General features: G+C 40.6%; 1 protein-coding gene across 1 annotated transcript; it reads left to right on the forward strand.

Moving 5' to 3' along the window:
- Positions 1-482: 482 nt before the first annotated feature.
- On the forward strand, positions 483-13073 carry LOC104628502 (arylsulfatase D-like; the record flags this gene model as incomplete). The annotated part of the gene is given in 13 exon segments (XM_010297156.1): positions 483-488; positions 582-649; positions 1542-1682; positions 2502-2623; positions 3499-3578; positions 3580-3625; positions 5146-5222; positions 5224-5570; positions 6630-6766; positions 8560-8694; positions 11753-11886; positions 11888-11919; positions 12952-13073. Coding segments are annotated over 13 exon segments (1447 nt in total), but the record flags the coding sequence as incomplete, so codon positions are not given.
- Positions 13074-15656: the final 2583 nt, after the last annotated feature.

Genomic DNA, 15656 nt, shown 5'->3' on the forward strand with positions numbered 1-15656 from the left:
ACACTGCAAATATTAGTTTCCAAGATGGCTTTTCTTTGAGGCATTTTTTGTGGTTTCGAAGTTCACAGCAAGGATTATTTTCCTGGACCTTAAAGATAATTTGAGGCAAAGGGTGAGATACTAGTTTCACTTACCATTATCTCCTGTTTGTAACTTAGGGGTAAACCTTCCTTTCAGCAAACTCCATCAGTTCTGTGCACGTATTGAGTAAGCGGCACCTTTAACACTTGTTTGAAGCTGCGGGCACTTAGCCTTCGTGCCAACCACTCGCAAGTCCCCCTAAAGTTATTGGCAGCTGAGAACAGGCCAGGTCTTGCAAAACTGCCTGCTGTGCTGCCTGCCCTTCCCCGTCCTCAGAAGTGCTCTTTCTGCCTTGCAGCGCGGTTCCGCAGGGCGCTGCCAGCACACGCTGAGGGCTGCGCAACCAAGCCCAGCAGTCCAGCCCACCGCTCTCGTAGCCAGCCGCAGGCCGTGGCGATGCGATGGCGGTAATGGAGGGCAGCTAATGACCAACCTCCCAGACAAGATCAACGGAGCTACAGGCTCTGATCTCTTTGGTTTTTTTTCCTTTTTTTCACCAGAATTTATGTGACCAACTACGTACCTGCTTCATAAGGAGAAACCATGACGTTTACCAGGGCAAACAATGGTAAGAAAAGATGTTTGCTGAGGGACTTTCCTGGCTTTTAAGTGTTGTGCTTAAGAAAATGTAAACATATCTCTCTCTTTGCCTCCCCAAAACTCATTGAGAATCTAAGGGCAGCTAATATAGGTTTAGATCCATTGGTGTTTCAAGGTCTTTTACCCTACTTTTACAGGATGTGGAGGTTTAGGAGTATATACAATATATAATATAGTATATTTATTATGCATTCATCACATTGCAGTATCTATTAATGAGCTGGCAGTCAGTAGATATGTTCTAGCATATATATTTTACTTCAGGGAAACATCTGTAAGCTGCCTCTTGCACCTTGAGCAACTAAGACATGTGCTGAGATATTCTTAGGGTCTTCTAGGAAGATAACCAAGTTAAGCCCATTGCTGCAACCTTGATTTTGCAGGTGGTCCCGTGGCTGAAGGAGTGCTTTCCAGAAGCTGTGTGTAGCACTGGGTGCAGCGGATGCAATAGTCAAGGCATTGCCATCATAACCAGCGTGCCTCCACACCAACCACCTCCACGCTCCTGTCCCGCTCATTCGAGGAGCCTTAACAGGAGTGTCCTACAGCCATGTACAAGGGGTGCCTCAGGAGACTTGCAAGCATCCAAACACTCATTCTGCTGGAAACACCTGCTGGCACCAGTGCAAATCTCAATAAAGGAATTCACAGACAAGAGTACTGTGTGAATAAAAACCCAATATTACTGGTTTTAGAAAACCCAACAACTTTTGTAAATATTCAGGAGCACCATCTGCTGGCAATATTTGGTAGCTGTTTGCATCTATACTGAGTCCTAAAACTTTAACAATAATAGTTTAAAGTTTATTGTAAAGTTTACAAATATTTTTGTAATATTACCTCTTTACTTTTAATTTCAGGAGCTGCCTAAACATTTGGCCAATTTTATGCTTGTTTCCAAGAACCTGTGTAACAAATCCTGCAAAACCCAATTTTTTACTCATACTGGCTGATGACCTTGGTATTGAAGATGCGGGTTGCTATGGCAATGATATAATAAGGTAAGAATGTATTCTACGAAATAATTTATCCCTTCCTGGTGAATTTCAGTGGAAAAAACACTGATGACACTTAGTATTAGAAAATTCATTATTAATAGATTAGTTTATCTAGATATACTTCTTTTCAAACCACGTACAAAATAAATGTTCTACAGTAATTCCTACTGGAGTCATAGTTATACACACATGCTTGAGCAACTTTCTTGGGCTTCTAATTTTCAGCATATACAGTCAGAATTTGCAAATGTGTCCATGCACTGTATTTGTCAGACGTGTATAATTTTTAAGTTTCCACAACCCTAGGGTTGAAATATCAAGGACTGAGATTAGGATTTAATATCAGCCAACAACTCTAATAGGCTTAGTATGAAATGATGGCTTAGTCTATGTGATATATTTATCTCTAGTGCAGTTATCAATCTGTATATAGCTTGATTGATAGAATGATTTTTATATATATATATATATATGGTGTTTACTCTAACCTGTTATGGTCTTGGAAATTGTATTGTACTGTATCTATTAATGCAATATTTTTCAATATGCTGCATGAGCTTTTGATGTGCAATAGACGTGAAACACCCTTTCTCTTTTTTATTTTTAGTTATTAATAAAAACACATGTATCCATGGAAAATTTATTTCTAAAGAGTCAAGGTATCTCAAAAAATACATAACACAGAGCTTTCCTAGTTGAGTTGTAAATAGACAGAGGGTTTTGTAAATTTGATGGTGATGTCCTTGACAGAACTAGGAGGAGCAGGATACCACGAACTTCTGTGCAACACATTTTTATCAGAGATGGGATTTTTCTCTTTAGGACCCCTAACATTGATAGCCTGGCAAAGGACGGAGTGAGACTTACTCAGCACATTGCTGCAGCTGCTGTCTGTACTCCAAGTAGAGCAGCTTTCCTGACTGGCAGATACCCCATCAGATCAGGTTGGGCCTCTCCCTAACGGTTCACTGCAGTTTGTCTAGCCATTGTTGCTATTAAAAATCCCCTTAAATAAACCGTTTTAAAGACTAGTTAATCTGAGGATTTGGGGCCTCAGTGAAATGGGCAAAAATAAAGATGACTAGATTTAGTGATTGATTTCTATGGGAAAATCCCCACATAAAGCACATGTAAGGTGGCTAAATGACAACACAGAAATGGGTGAAAATCCAAACAACACAAAGCATCCAGAGGTAGAAACATGAAGAAGAAAATTGGATAAACATTGTATGTTATGTTCAGTGTTAGTATGATTATATCAAGTAAAGTGTAATATTTTGAATATCCTGGCAAACTTCTTTCATAGAGAAATGAGGCAGACTGAGGAATAGTTCTCAACAATTCTGTTTTAAAACAGATTTACTTCAGCCATGTAAATTCACGACAGAAAACTTCAGACATTGCATATGGCAGTAATAACCAGTATAGCTCCTTTGATGTGATTCTGACTTGCTTAGGAGAAATGTAGTCATGAACTGTACATTTTAGAAGTGTGTACTCCTGACTTGTAAGCCTTTTGCTTTATCTGAAACTTCTTCTATTTTTTCTTTTTTTCCTTTCCTTTCCTTTTTTTAACATGATATATCTTAACGCCATTTGTCAGCACCCCAGCATGGCTGACACATCTGCATTGGACTAGCAGACAATGACATGGGACTTGGAGGAGAAATTGTCCTGGGGGTCAGTCAGAATATCCCAGGGCATACTAAATGGCTTATGCTAAGGCAACTGGCTCCCATTCCTTAAAAAGAACAACCTGAGAAGACTAAAAATCTGAAATCTGGCTTGTTTTATTTTAAAGACTGGTATTCCTCTCTAGGCATGGCATCCAGCACTCCACTGCAGGTCCTCTTTTCGAATGGGTGTTCTGATGGGCTCTCAAAAAATGAAACTATTTATTTCCACCAGAATACTGCACCAGAAAGGTTATTTTACAGCACTTGTAGGTACAAGACATAGGAACTTGCTGCCTTTTCATTGCTTGTTATTCAAATGAGGCTGCTTCTGTAAATATTTTTCTTTGCCAAAATGGATAGGATCAGTTACAGTTTCTTGTATGCATAACTTTCAAAATCAGCAGGGTTTTTAGAATGCCATCCACAAACCAAAGTGTTAGCACAGCATATCTGATAAATCCAAAATGAGGATGTATGGAATACATAGATGTACACTGCAAACAGATGTAAACGCAAAGGAAAGAATCTTGTTTGCCCAGTACAGATTGTTTCAGGAAGAACCAAGAGATACTCGCTGATCTATTAGAGAAGAAAAATGTTGTCTGCCAGCTGGTACCCAGACACCACAGTGGTCTTAATTATACCTGGTGGATAGATTTTCTGTTATTTATGCATCCTCCTTATTATCACAGTGAAGACTCTAAAAGTGCCTTCATTTTCTGTAAAAACAACTCTGAAAAAAAGCTGAGAGAGTCCCATTGACTTCAAGGGGGGTTGGATCAGAATACATTTTCCAGAAAGAAAATCTTATTAACTCTTTGTTAATTTTGCCTGAACAGTGATTAAAGGATGAAGATAAAATCTTTCAAGCACCTCTCTTTTTTAAACTCTTTTTGATGTAGTCAAAGGTGTCATGTACTTAACTGTAATTAGTGTGATTTTCACACATATGCTTGGCTCCAGCACACTGAGGTGTCATTTCATTCCTAAGTTGAAGTCTTAGTGAAGTACTGACTACACACAAGCCTGTGCAAAGGGGTGACCTTTCCCTAGCTCACTGCAGTCTGGTATAGCTTGTACTGTAAACTACATTCACATACATGAGCACGGAGCTGGCTAGTACTTCTCAGAAGTTATTTGTCTAGCTAAGAGCCCCTAAGCCCATGGTTATAGCCTGTCTGTCCTTCAATGTCAGGATAATTACACTGCTTTGTAATATGACTTCATTAAGGTTCATTATCAGTGTATGACCTATTCTGATATGTCCAATTGTACTGGATAATTAGAAAGGACTATTTTTGCTACTCATTTCAGGATTAATATAGACACACAGAGCCAATATGTACATCTTCTTCCTGAAATTTTTTCATGGACTGTGAAGGTCAGATAGAGCTTGCGTGTAAATTAGTTCATATTTTTGCACATAGATGTTTCTTTTGGCACAAGGGTTTCTCTGGTTTCTCTCCATGAGGCTATCCATTAATGAATGGCTACATTATCATGTGAAAAATAAGCATCAACTATTGCAACCCTATTTGTTCTTACTCAGGGAGGCGTCTGAGCTGGACCATTGCCCTACGTGGAATTTTAAGAGATAGGTGAGGAAAACCAGTTGTTCTAGGCACATAAAGTGCCAATGTACGATTGCTCCCTGAGCCTGTCCCCACTCCATACCAGCTCCTCCCTTGGCTGCGCTGTAACTGAGATGTGCCGCCAACCTATTAGAAATACAGGCAGACATGCCCAAGAGTAATGATGTTGGATTTAAGATCTTTGTTTTATATTTTCAGGGGAGTGGCATATGGGTGTGAACTGCAAATCCCTCCATGATCACTGCCACCATCCTTTAAATCATGGCTTTGATTATTTTTAACGGCATGCCTTTTACCCTTTTGAATGAGTGTCAAGGCACAGATGATCCTGAACTGGCCAAGTCTTTGCAAGATACATATTGGTTTTACACACAGATGACCATCCTTGCAGTGCTTACTCTTTTGATTGGAAAACTTACCAATTTATTATCAGTAAAATGGAAAATAATCATATGTCTGGCCATCTGTGGTCTCCTGTATTTCATCTCCTGGTTCTCCAGCTATGGTTTCACCAAGTACTGGAACTGTATCCTGATGAGAAACCATGATATCGCCAAACAACCGATGAATCTAGAAAAAACTACTTCTAATACGTTGAAGGAGGCAGTTTCATTCATTGAAAGGTAACCAGCAGAAATTGTATTGCATTTTAAGGATTTTAAAAAATAATGCAATTGCTGTGTTATACATCACGAGGTTAGGCAGCTCTCATACTGAACTACCTGTCCTGATGCTGGCCAGTAATTTGTTGTTTTCTGGCATCCCCTACCTGTCAGCATCCAGCTGCTGTCCTTTGTCTTACACATAGGTTGTCAGATCCTCAGGAAAAAGAAGATTATTTTTTTGCTGTTTACGTTTTGTTCACTTAATATAAAGGGGGTCCTGGCCAAGGACTGGGCCTTCTGCCAGTAGGAACAGAAAAATTATCTTAGCCTGATGAATGACTGTCATAGAAAGTGTCATATGAAGTTAATATTTTACAAACAGGAGGGTCATAGTGAGTTTTGTTTTGTTTTCCAAAGGTGTCCATTTACAGTACTATCAGTAACCTCAACTGGAATTGGACAAACCACTAAGTCTTTAAAAGTATTCATGTGTCAAGTCTGGGCGTGTCTTTGAATAAGATTATAATATTTCTGTCAGGGTTTAAGTGTTGGTTGGTTGTTTTTTAAGGGAAATTGGGGGTAAAATAGATCCCTTCTGTAAAACTTTGAGCATAGACAATCTCAGGTTCCTAGGATATCCTGCCTGGCCTGATGTTGAAAGGATACAGTTCCTTGTGAGTGCAGTGTCACATCTGCCTCTTCCATGAGAATGTCTCAGATGCTCAGTGATATCCATAAGTTTAAGCAAGCAAGTCCTATTATCCTTGCCTCTGAGAGTATGTCAGTCTTTTAGCTATGAACTTCCCTAGTTATTTATTTAATGTTCTACATCTGTTCAGTTTGGAACGAAAAACAGAAAGGGCCCATTACTATTTTGGTCTTAATACAGACCATCTTTGACGGGTATTTTAATCCTCTCTGTCTCCCAAAGCCTGAAAAATGCAAAGATGTCAAAATCAAAAAAATTTGGTTTAGACCACAATTATTTTTATTCAGACAGTCACTGCAATACCACTGTTATATTTTAGATTGAGTGACAGTTTGTAAAGAAATTACTATTGTTTTCCTTTATTTCAGAAACAAGCATAGACCATTTCTTCTCTTTGTTTCCCTTTTACATGTTCACACCCCTCTCATTACCACAGAGAAGTTTCAGGGAAGAAGCAGACATGGCCTATATGGAGATAATGTAGAGGGGATGGACTGGATGGTGGGTAAGTGGTCTTCTTGAAGAAAATCCTTATTTTATTTGAATGTGGAAAAGAAATTAAAGGGGTGGTCACAGAACTCCTTTTTTTGCATATGACAAAAATTAGTGAACTTGCCTTGGATACACAATTAGCTCCAGAGATTGCCATTCCATTAGCACACCTCATTTTTTTCTTCCTTAAGATGAAAGCCCAAACTTTTCTTGTGAAGATTTATTCTTTTTATTTGTTTAATTGACACTTGTGTGCTGCAGTGTTAAATGCAGTCAAATAATCAAACATGTGCTTGATGATGTTGTTAATCAAAATGTATGATTTCTCCAGTTCTGTCTAGTCTCAGAAGATATAAGTGGTGCTGCTGCTGAATATTACATTATATGGTGGTTGTTTTGTGTACTTTTTCGTTTTTATCAAAGAATAAACCTTGGAGCAGAAACCAGAACTCCATCCTAGCCAAAAGGCTAAACTAAAAATCTATGGAGATTCACTTAATAAATTGTATGAAGTCAGAATATTGTGAAGATTCATTTAGGTGTACATCTAGGCCCTGAGTGCCAATTAGGTTTAGAAACTGGCATTCAGGGCCTAGATTTAGACCTAAGCCTTACTTAGTGGCTCCTTTCTGCTTCAGTGGGAGGGAGGGAGATAACTCCTGTTTGTATTTAGTCAAAATCGAAGACCCTATTGACAAAGTATTCACCTTCTGCCCAGGCCAAGATTCAATGCCTGAACCTTTTCTTCTTCCAATAACCATGTTTACAATAATTGTATTTTGAGGGGAGCCCTATTGCTTCTGATGAATAGGCTGAGAACCTCTGCCAGTTGAACCAGAGGACTCTACCATGATCCTCTTCCAAGTTTTTGGCACGCATCGCCTTCAGGTACAGGCTATGCAAGCACAGCTGGATAGCAAAGAAGTCAAATGGTGTAAGGGTTGGACAGCTAAGTGAGAGATTTGGGGTCTAATTCAGAACCAATACGCCTAGACTCAATCTAAACTCTTTTTGGAGGAAAGTGTCTGTTTTTAGGTAAGGCCAATAAGTAGTTTGACCAAGGAGACACAGGAAGTCTGTAAAGGAGAAATGATTGAGCAGATGAGCCGATCACTGGCTTATGGTTTTTCCTTGCGTACTTCAGCTTTAGCTGCTGCTTCTGTAGCTGTGAAAGCTGTTCTTGGGGAGTATATTTTATGCAGTAGGTGTTGAGGACAAGCAATTAAAGATAAATCATATTCTGTATAAACTTTTGATGCTATCAGTACTAAAAACATTCCTTATGAAGCTAGGTTTCAATTACATTCTGTGGAGTTTTCCCACTGGCATCAGAAGATTTTGGTTGATAGTATGCAGCTTGATCTCAGAGTCCCTGTTCAGTTCCTGGTGAGACACAGCAGATTTCTGTGGTTAGGAATCTAGGCAGCACTATTATTTAAGCTCTTCAAGATGCTTGAGGCTACAGAATGGAGGCAATCCTTGACTTTACAGCATAAAGCTGACAGAGTATTCTGAGTAGCTTGAATAAAAGGATCATTCATTTAAATTGTTTTCCAATTGGTTTTATTTTTTATTTTTCTGTTTTTATAAACACCACAAATAAATTTTGGGCACATTCAGCAGCTTTCTGTTGGGTTCCTATTATTTCTGTAATGCAGGATTACTCTTTGTATTTCTTGTGGTAGCTCCTAATAGAAATCATTCGGGTAGACGGAAAGACTTGATCTTCACTGAATTTTGAGTCAAGACCTAAAAAAATCTGACTACATCTCAGGACATAATTATGATGTTTTGCTTTGTTTACAGGCAGGCTTCTGTATGTTATTGACAAAGAAGGCTTGAAGAATACCACATTCATTTATTTTGCATCTGATCATGGAGGATCCTTAGAAGCTCACAGAGGAAATGCTCAGTTGAGTGGATGGAATGGGATCTATAAAGGTAAAATTTTGTTACTGTGTACATGCATAAGACTTCCTTTTAAAAAGAAAAAGAGAAAGAGAATAAAATACATCCAGGTAGACTATATTTACTAAGCTATATGCTGGGATGATAATCTTTTATTGTAGGGCTGTAGCGAATGCAGAGCGTCAGTTATTCATCTTTCAGCCCCCCCAGTAAGGATCACTTTCACCAAAGCTACTCCTGACAACTCTATTGTCTAACCTATTCTTAAAGACCTTCAGTGATTCCCCAGATAATCCAGTTTTCATTATCTATGCTACTGGAGGTTTTTTCCTGGTACATACCTTGGATTTCCTTCTTGCAGTTTAAGCAACAGACCTTGCCCTATTCACCAGTCTGCAGAGAAGAGATTCTTCCTTTCCTCCTTACAACAGCCTGTTGTTGCAAAGTCATCATGTATTTCAATGCTGTTATGTTCCCACTTGTTCATCCATTCTACAGACTCCAGTACATTTGTACCCCCTGCTAGTTCCATGTTGTCTTTAAATATTGTAAGCATACTATCTAATCCATAACCCAAAGCACTACTTGAATGTGTTGTAGTACCACAGAATCACCGAATATCTCAAGTGGGAAGGGACCCATAAGGATCATCAAGTCCAACTCCCTGCTCTTTGCAGAACCACCTAAAACTAATCCATAGGACTAAAAGCATTGTCCAGATGCTCCCTGAACTCTGACAGGCTTGGTGCTGTGACCATTTCCCTGGGGAGCCTGTTCCAGTGACCCACCGCCCCTTTTCCTAATGTCCCGTCTGAACTTCCCCTGATGCAGATCCAGAACACACTGTTTGAAGTCCCACTTGAAACATCCTCCTGTTTTTCACAGTAGACGATTATCTATGTCAACGCGGGCAGATATCATGATGAGTATTTTGTTGATATAGTTTTCCAGTTTCTCATCTATCATATAGATGTTTCATCTAGTCTCTCTTTCTATGACTGGCTTGCAACACAGTGTCCAAAGCTCTATGGAAATGAAGATCTTGTCTGCTCCCTCCAGACATCCAAACCTCAAAAAACCACTATGACAGCTTGGGCAGCTTGGCACTTATTGTATAATGAAGCTTGAAAACCACTCCCATCACGTATTTCCAAAAAAAAAACACTCAGGTGCCTTGGCCTTGGTCTTGGTCAGCACCAAAATGCACATTGTCTAGTAGTAAGTTACTTGATGAGCCACAGAAGCAATACAGCTGGGGTGTCATCCAGGAAGAGTTCTAAATGCTAAATTAGTCTTCAGTTCTGTATATGAAGTTTCCATACCAGTAACAGATGCAAAAAGGCCAATGAGCTCACTTGAATAGCTCAGAACCTAACTAACTGAGGGAATTCATTTCTACTAGCCTAATCCAAGTATATTAGTAACACAAGAGTCTGGAGAGGAAAGGTGAATGCAATTAGACAGAGATTTCAGTATAAGAAGACGATGATGAAATCATGGCTGCTTAGAGAGGAAGACAGAGGAGATATAATATCACTTTAGGTATTAAAAACAGAAAGGCATTCCCATTTATCTCCTCATACAGCAGAACAGGGGACATCCCAGTGAAACTAACCAGCGACAACACCAAAAAGATTAAAAAATTTAGTTTAATTCATAAGTATCTGTAGAACTCACTGCTGCTATTGCTAACAGGATATTAAAAACAAGAAGATAGATAACCCACACATATGAATGATGAGAATAGCCGCTAATGAATAACAAAGCATGAGATAGATACCATTATTTTACACAGCACAAAGATTGTTGCACAAGCAGCTGGAATTGCCCTGTTTATAATTCATCATGCCACCCTGTCAGCCTTTAAAACCAAGCTCTGGGAACTTTGCCTCTCAGCTGTAACTATGAGCACACCTCCTCCATAGCAAAGTCCGGCATTACTTAGCAAAGTCCGGCATTACTTAGCAAAGCCAGAGGTTAGTATAAACTACCATTCAGACGCTGTGCTAAGGAGCTAGCTTCAAGTCTTGTTTGCCAATTTTCCTACAATGCTTTCCAGCAATGACTTGTCATTCATGCCCTTGATAGGAGGAGTAACAGAACAAAGGTCATATAGGTACCTGAGCTTCAACATTTTGCAATTTTTATTTTCTAACTGGACCCTCAACTTGGATTTCTGGCTTTAAACGACATTGTTTCATTAATATGCCCATCCTTGACATCTACAATTCACATCTGTAATTAATTAACCATTCTCAATTCAAAACTATGAAAATTTTGACTTGTAAGAGCCAATGCGTGGAGGAGAGAATTTAGAAGAAGACTAGAGGAATGCAAGAGAAACCACGACACAAGTTAAGAAAGATTCTTTGGAACACCTCAAGATAACTTCAACAGAAATGTAGGTGGAAAGTCTTCATCACTGCAGAGTATTCAGAGCAATTCCCTATTTACTGCACAGGTTCTGCACTCTTCCATTTGGGAACACCTCAGAGCATCCCTGGGACTGTAAACTCCTGGGGGGCAATCAAACGTTATTCTAATTACCCTCACTGTTCTCCAGGACTGAAATAATTTCATAATGTTCCTGCTGCCTCTGACTGTGAACTGACAACCAAGCCTGCCCTGTATTAATCCCCCTTCTTCAGGCACCAAGTGGGGCTGCAACCTCTGTTCCATTGACACCAAGTCATATTTTGCTTTTTATTAATAATAGACTTTATTCTTGTCTATGTTATTAGTGTGGAGATTATTCTCAGACATGACATTCAATCAAAATTATGGATCAGAATGTCTTCTCAGGCGTCAGAGGGTGGAATTGTTCCTCTTCTGCCAAAAAAACTTGCTTAGTAATGGGTTGCTGTACGTGCCACCCAAGAAAGCAGTGTAAAATAAAGATTAATAATAATAATAAATAATAATGCTTATTTTTGAAGAACAGAATTTGCACTGTAGTCATTTTACTGTTCTCCAGGATTCAGTGTGTTTTCATTAAAGTTAATTGAATATCCCTAAAGTCTTACCTTTTCTTATACATGCATATAATAAATATCTTCCATTCTTTTACATTTCTTTTTCTCCCCTCTAACAGGTGGAAAAGGAATGGGAGGCTGGGAAGGAGGGATCTGTGTCCCAGGAATAGTTAGATGGTCAGGAGTGCTGCCTGCAGGGACAGTTATCAATGAACTGACAAGCCTTATGGACATTTTCCCAACAGTGGTTCACCCTCCTGGCTGGAGGGACAATGCCTCAGGACAGGTACAAAGATGACTTCAGAAACTGTATTTGCTCCTTTTTCTAGATTTAGATAAAAGCTGATTATATATGTCATCCTAACAGCCACAGGTTAAATCCTGTTTGTTTCTTAACCGGGCTTCCCAGTTTCTAGCTTTCCCCTTATATGGAAAAGGCAGAGGAAAATAGTATGCTGTATCAAGGGTCATTTAGCTAACAGTTTTCTAATCACTAAAAGGCAACCTGGTTGATTTGGGACATTGGGATAACTGTAAAGAACACAACAATTAAAAAAAAAAAACAAAACAACCCAAACCAAAGAAACCCAAACAAAAAGCCTCTTTTAATCTTATTTTTTATGAAAAATCCACAGATATTCACAAAGCTCATTGGTCGCATTAGAGTACTAGGACAGGCCCTTTCCAAGACTAGGAAGTCTGGGTCTTCACAAGTAGGGAAGGTGGAGCAAATGGCACATGGCCTGCCTTTGGCTGACAATACCGAAGTAGCTTCCTCGATAGTAAACAATTTGTAGCATCTATGTTTGACTCCTCTAAAGCACACGAGCAAGTGTGGGTGGCTAAGCCATTTGAGCAAAAAGCATAGAAGTACTGGTGGTGTGTAACTAAACCAACTGTTAGTCAATTCAGTAAGTGGGGGTTTTTTTTGGTTGGTTTTTGGTTTGGGATTTTTTTTTTTAATGAAGCCTCAAGCTGACAGAGCTGTCAGTGATTTCCATTTCAGGCAGCAAAATTAAAAGCTGTGAACCATGTCTTTACTATGGTTATCATTTACTCCCAGGAAAATTACAGTAATGTTGACTTATCTCCGCAGGCAGGATGTGTGAACTAGCTGTAATTGCAAAAGCTGCTAGTAACTGCTAATCACTAGTCTCCACCCATCCACACAATTAAAAATCTCAGGGTTCATTAGCTAAACTGTAGCTTGGTTTAGAAATGACACTCGAAATCCTAATGCTGCATACATGGAGAGTGAGTACTGCTCACGCTCCAGCTGCAGGCTGAAAATCTTAAGCAATCTGTTCCTCTCCATCAGGGTAATTGATGGGCGCACCTTGCTGCCTTTGCTGCGAGGGGCAGTTCAGCACCCCGGGCACAAGTTCATGTTTCACTACGGCGGTGCATTTCTGCATGCAGCGCGGTGGCACCAAAAGGACAGTGAGTATAAGCATCCCTCTCCTGCATATCGGAGATGATGTAATGACCTCTCGCTTCCAATAGAGTATCACGTAAAAACATACCTATGTGTATCTGGAGTAAGTTTAATGCCTCCAAGTCCCAGTTCTTCTGCAAGGTGCAGAAAGGTTCTGTTGTTAGCTGTCCTGCCTTGTCTGACATGAAGGGTTTCACTTCCTGGGTAGCACAGCTTTAAGAATCTCCCTGTTGTTGCAGTGTCTCCATAGCTTTTGCTGCAAAAGCATTCAGGATCAGCTTTAGTCTAAGATTGAAGAAAAAGGAACCACACACATCAGGTCTTTACCTTAAGCAGTAGTTCATTTTCAATAGTCCTGTATTATTTGTTTTGTGTTTTCAGCTGTGGCATTAGATAAGCTGACTGCAGCTGTAATGCTTTCCTGAGCTTTCAACAAGCACCCAATCTTACCTGATGTCACCCTCTGTTAAAGTGTAAAAGAGAAGGCCAATGACTGGTAGCTCTGTCCTTACTCCTGCTCAGAATGGAGAAGGGCATTTGTGCAACCAAACACAGGTGCCTGGATCTGAGCTGCTTGTTTTGTAGTCACTGAAGAGATGCAGATGTTTACACCTCCTTCTGATTAGCACATCTGGGCTGGATCAGTCATGCCTGTTTCTCCTCACTGACTAAATAGGGAGTTGAGACCGACCATATCAGATGTGAAAACCACCCTCATATTAAAGTTAGTTGAGATGAATTGCACCTTCTGTGGTTGGATGATGTGACAGTAAGTGTAAAGTTGACAAATTTGTGGTGATGCCATGCTCTTGCCTGCTTTTTTTTCTTTTTTCATTCTGCACAGCTGGAGAAATGCAGAAGCTGATGAAGTAGGCTATGCCTACTCATCTTCCCATCCTTTAGAAAATTGAATAAGTCCCTTTAATTTTTGTTTTGCTTTCCATATCTGTGAAGTGAGAGAAGAATTACAGAGCTTTTGAGAGATTGCAATTAACTAATAGTTACAAATGCTATGGCATTCCACCGTCAGCAGCTGCTCACATTCAGCTGGTATGTTGACAAGGAGCTGGCTGTTCAAAGAGCACTTTGAGGGCTGACTGTGGGGTGAGATAACCTTAGGCAGCCCCACAGGAAACCCCTCTTATGTTACAGTGTTAACTGGGTGATCTTTCTCATGCCCAGTTACATTTCCTTTATGATACTTTACTTTGCCCTAGACAGACAGACACACACAGATACACATGAGTATCAGGATAATGGCTGAAACCTTTGCTGTCTTACTTGCAGGCATGAATAAATACATAGCAGAGTTGCAACACCAAGCTTTTAGTCATGCTACCAGTTTAACCTTGAGGTCAGTGCCCTTGTCATCATGCCACATTCTACAGAAGCACAGCTCCTGGGCAGGCAGTCACTCCGCTTGGCTGGCAGGAAACATGGAGGAAAGGGATTAAGCACTAAATGTGAGGTTGCAATGCTAGGTGCTGCGGTGGGATTGTATTTTTAGGTTCTTGATCCCCAAAGATAAATCTGGGTACTTAATTCGAAGAAAAATGTGTAATCTATACAAGCCATACAGTACTTGTTGAGAAGCTAATCCCTTTGGGGTGAGATCCAGAGCAATCTGCATACTGCTTAAGGAGCTGTATGGTAGAAAATCCGAAGTACAACGGTGTTTCATTAATCCAGTTCTTCCATGGAGTGGAGCATCTTCAAGCCCCCCAGGGAAGTGTTGTTTCGGGGTTTTTTTCTCTCTCTTTGGAATCCTCATTCTGTTTACACTGGAGAGAAGATGCTGATAACATCCTTGTCTAAGAACTAGGAAACGGATCACTTATTAAAAAAAAAAAGGGGGAGGGGGGAAGACTGCTGCAACTACCTATCTTATGCCGTGTAGCTGAGCGGTACGGCCTTCACAGCCCTAGCGGGGCTGCTGCAGTTGGGCAGAGCTGCTGCAGCGCTGGTGCTTGGCGCAGCCTCAAGCAGGTGGGCCTGGTCTTGGCAGCTCATGGGGCCTTGCCGCTTCCTGCTAGCCGGGGATGACCTGACACCACCGTGGCTACAAGACCAGGTGACCCCAGTGAGGGAACTGCACTTAGAAGTGCTCAAGGCCAACATTTTGGCTGTCTCAACTGATTACTTATCTAAGGAGAACAGGACTCAATTCTTTCCTCTGCTTGGGCACAATCAAAATACATCATCTCTAAGCGACATGTGTAAACCTCCACTCTGCATCTTTGCTTTTCCTGTGGAAATTGGGCCTCTGCAGTAATTATAAATCAAAATTAGTTGAACCAACCACATAACCTACAAGTAACTACACTCAGTTTTGGTTAGGAGTTATCTCCCTCCGTTTGCTGGCATGGTCTCTTTTTTATTATTAAGCACATTAACATGATCAAAACACAGGAAAAAAGTCCTGGAGGAGGGACTGGTGTGCGCCTTCCCGGGCGAGCGCTGTAGCGAGCAGGCCGGCCACGGAGAGGAACGCCTAGCAGGGGCACGCCGCAGGCGCGGTGCTGCGCAGCGCCCACCTCCCCAGACGCACCGCTTCCCCGGGCCTAACCCTCCCCTAGCACCGGCGGGGC

Source organism: Phaethon lepturus, unplaced genomic scaffold (genome assembly GCF_000687285.1).
Source record: "Phaethon lepturus isolate BGI_N335 unplaced genomic scaffold, ASM68728v1 scaffold2860, whole genome shotgun sequence".
NCBI classification, from domain to species: Eukaryota; Metazoa; Chordata; class Aves; order Phaethontiformes; family Phaethontidae; genus Phaethon; species Phaethon lepturus.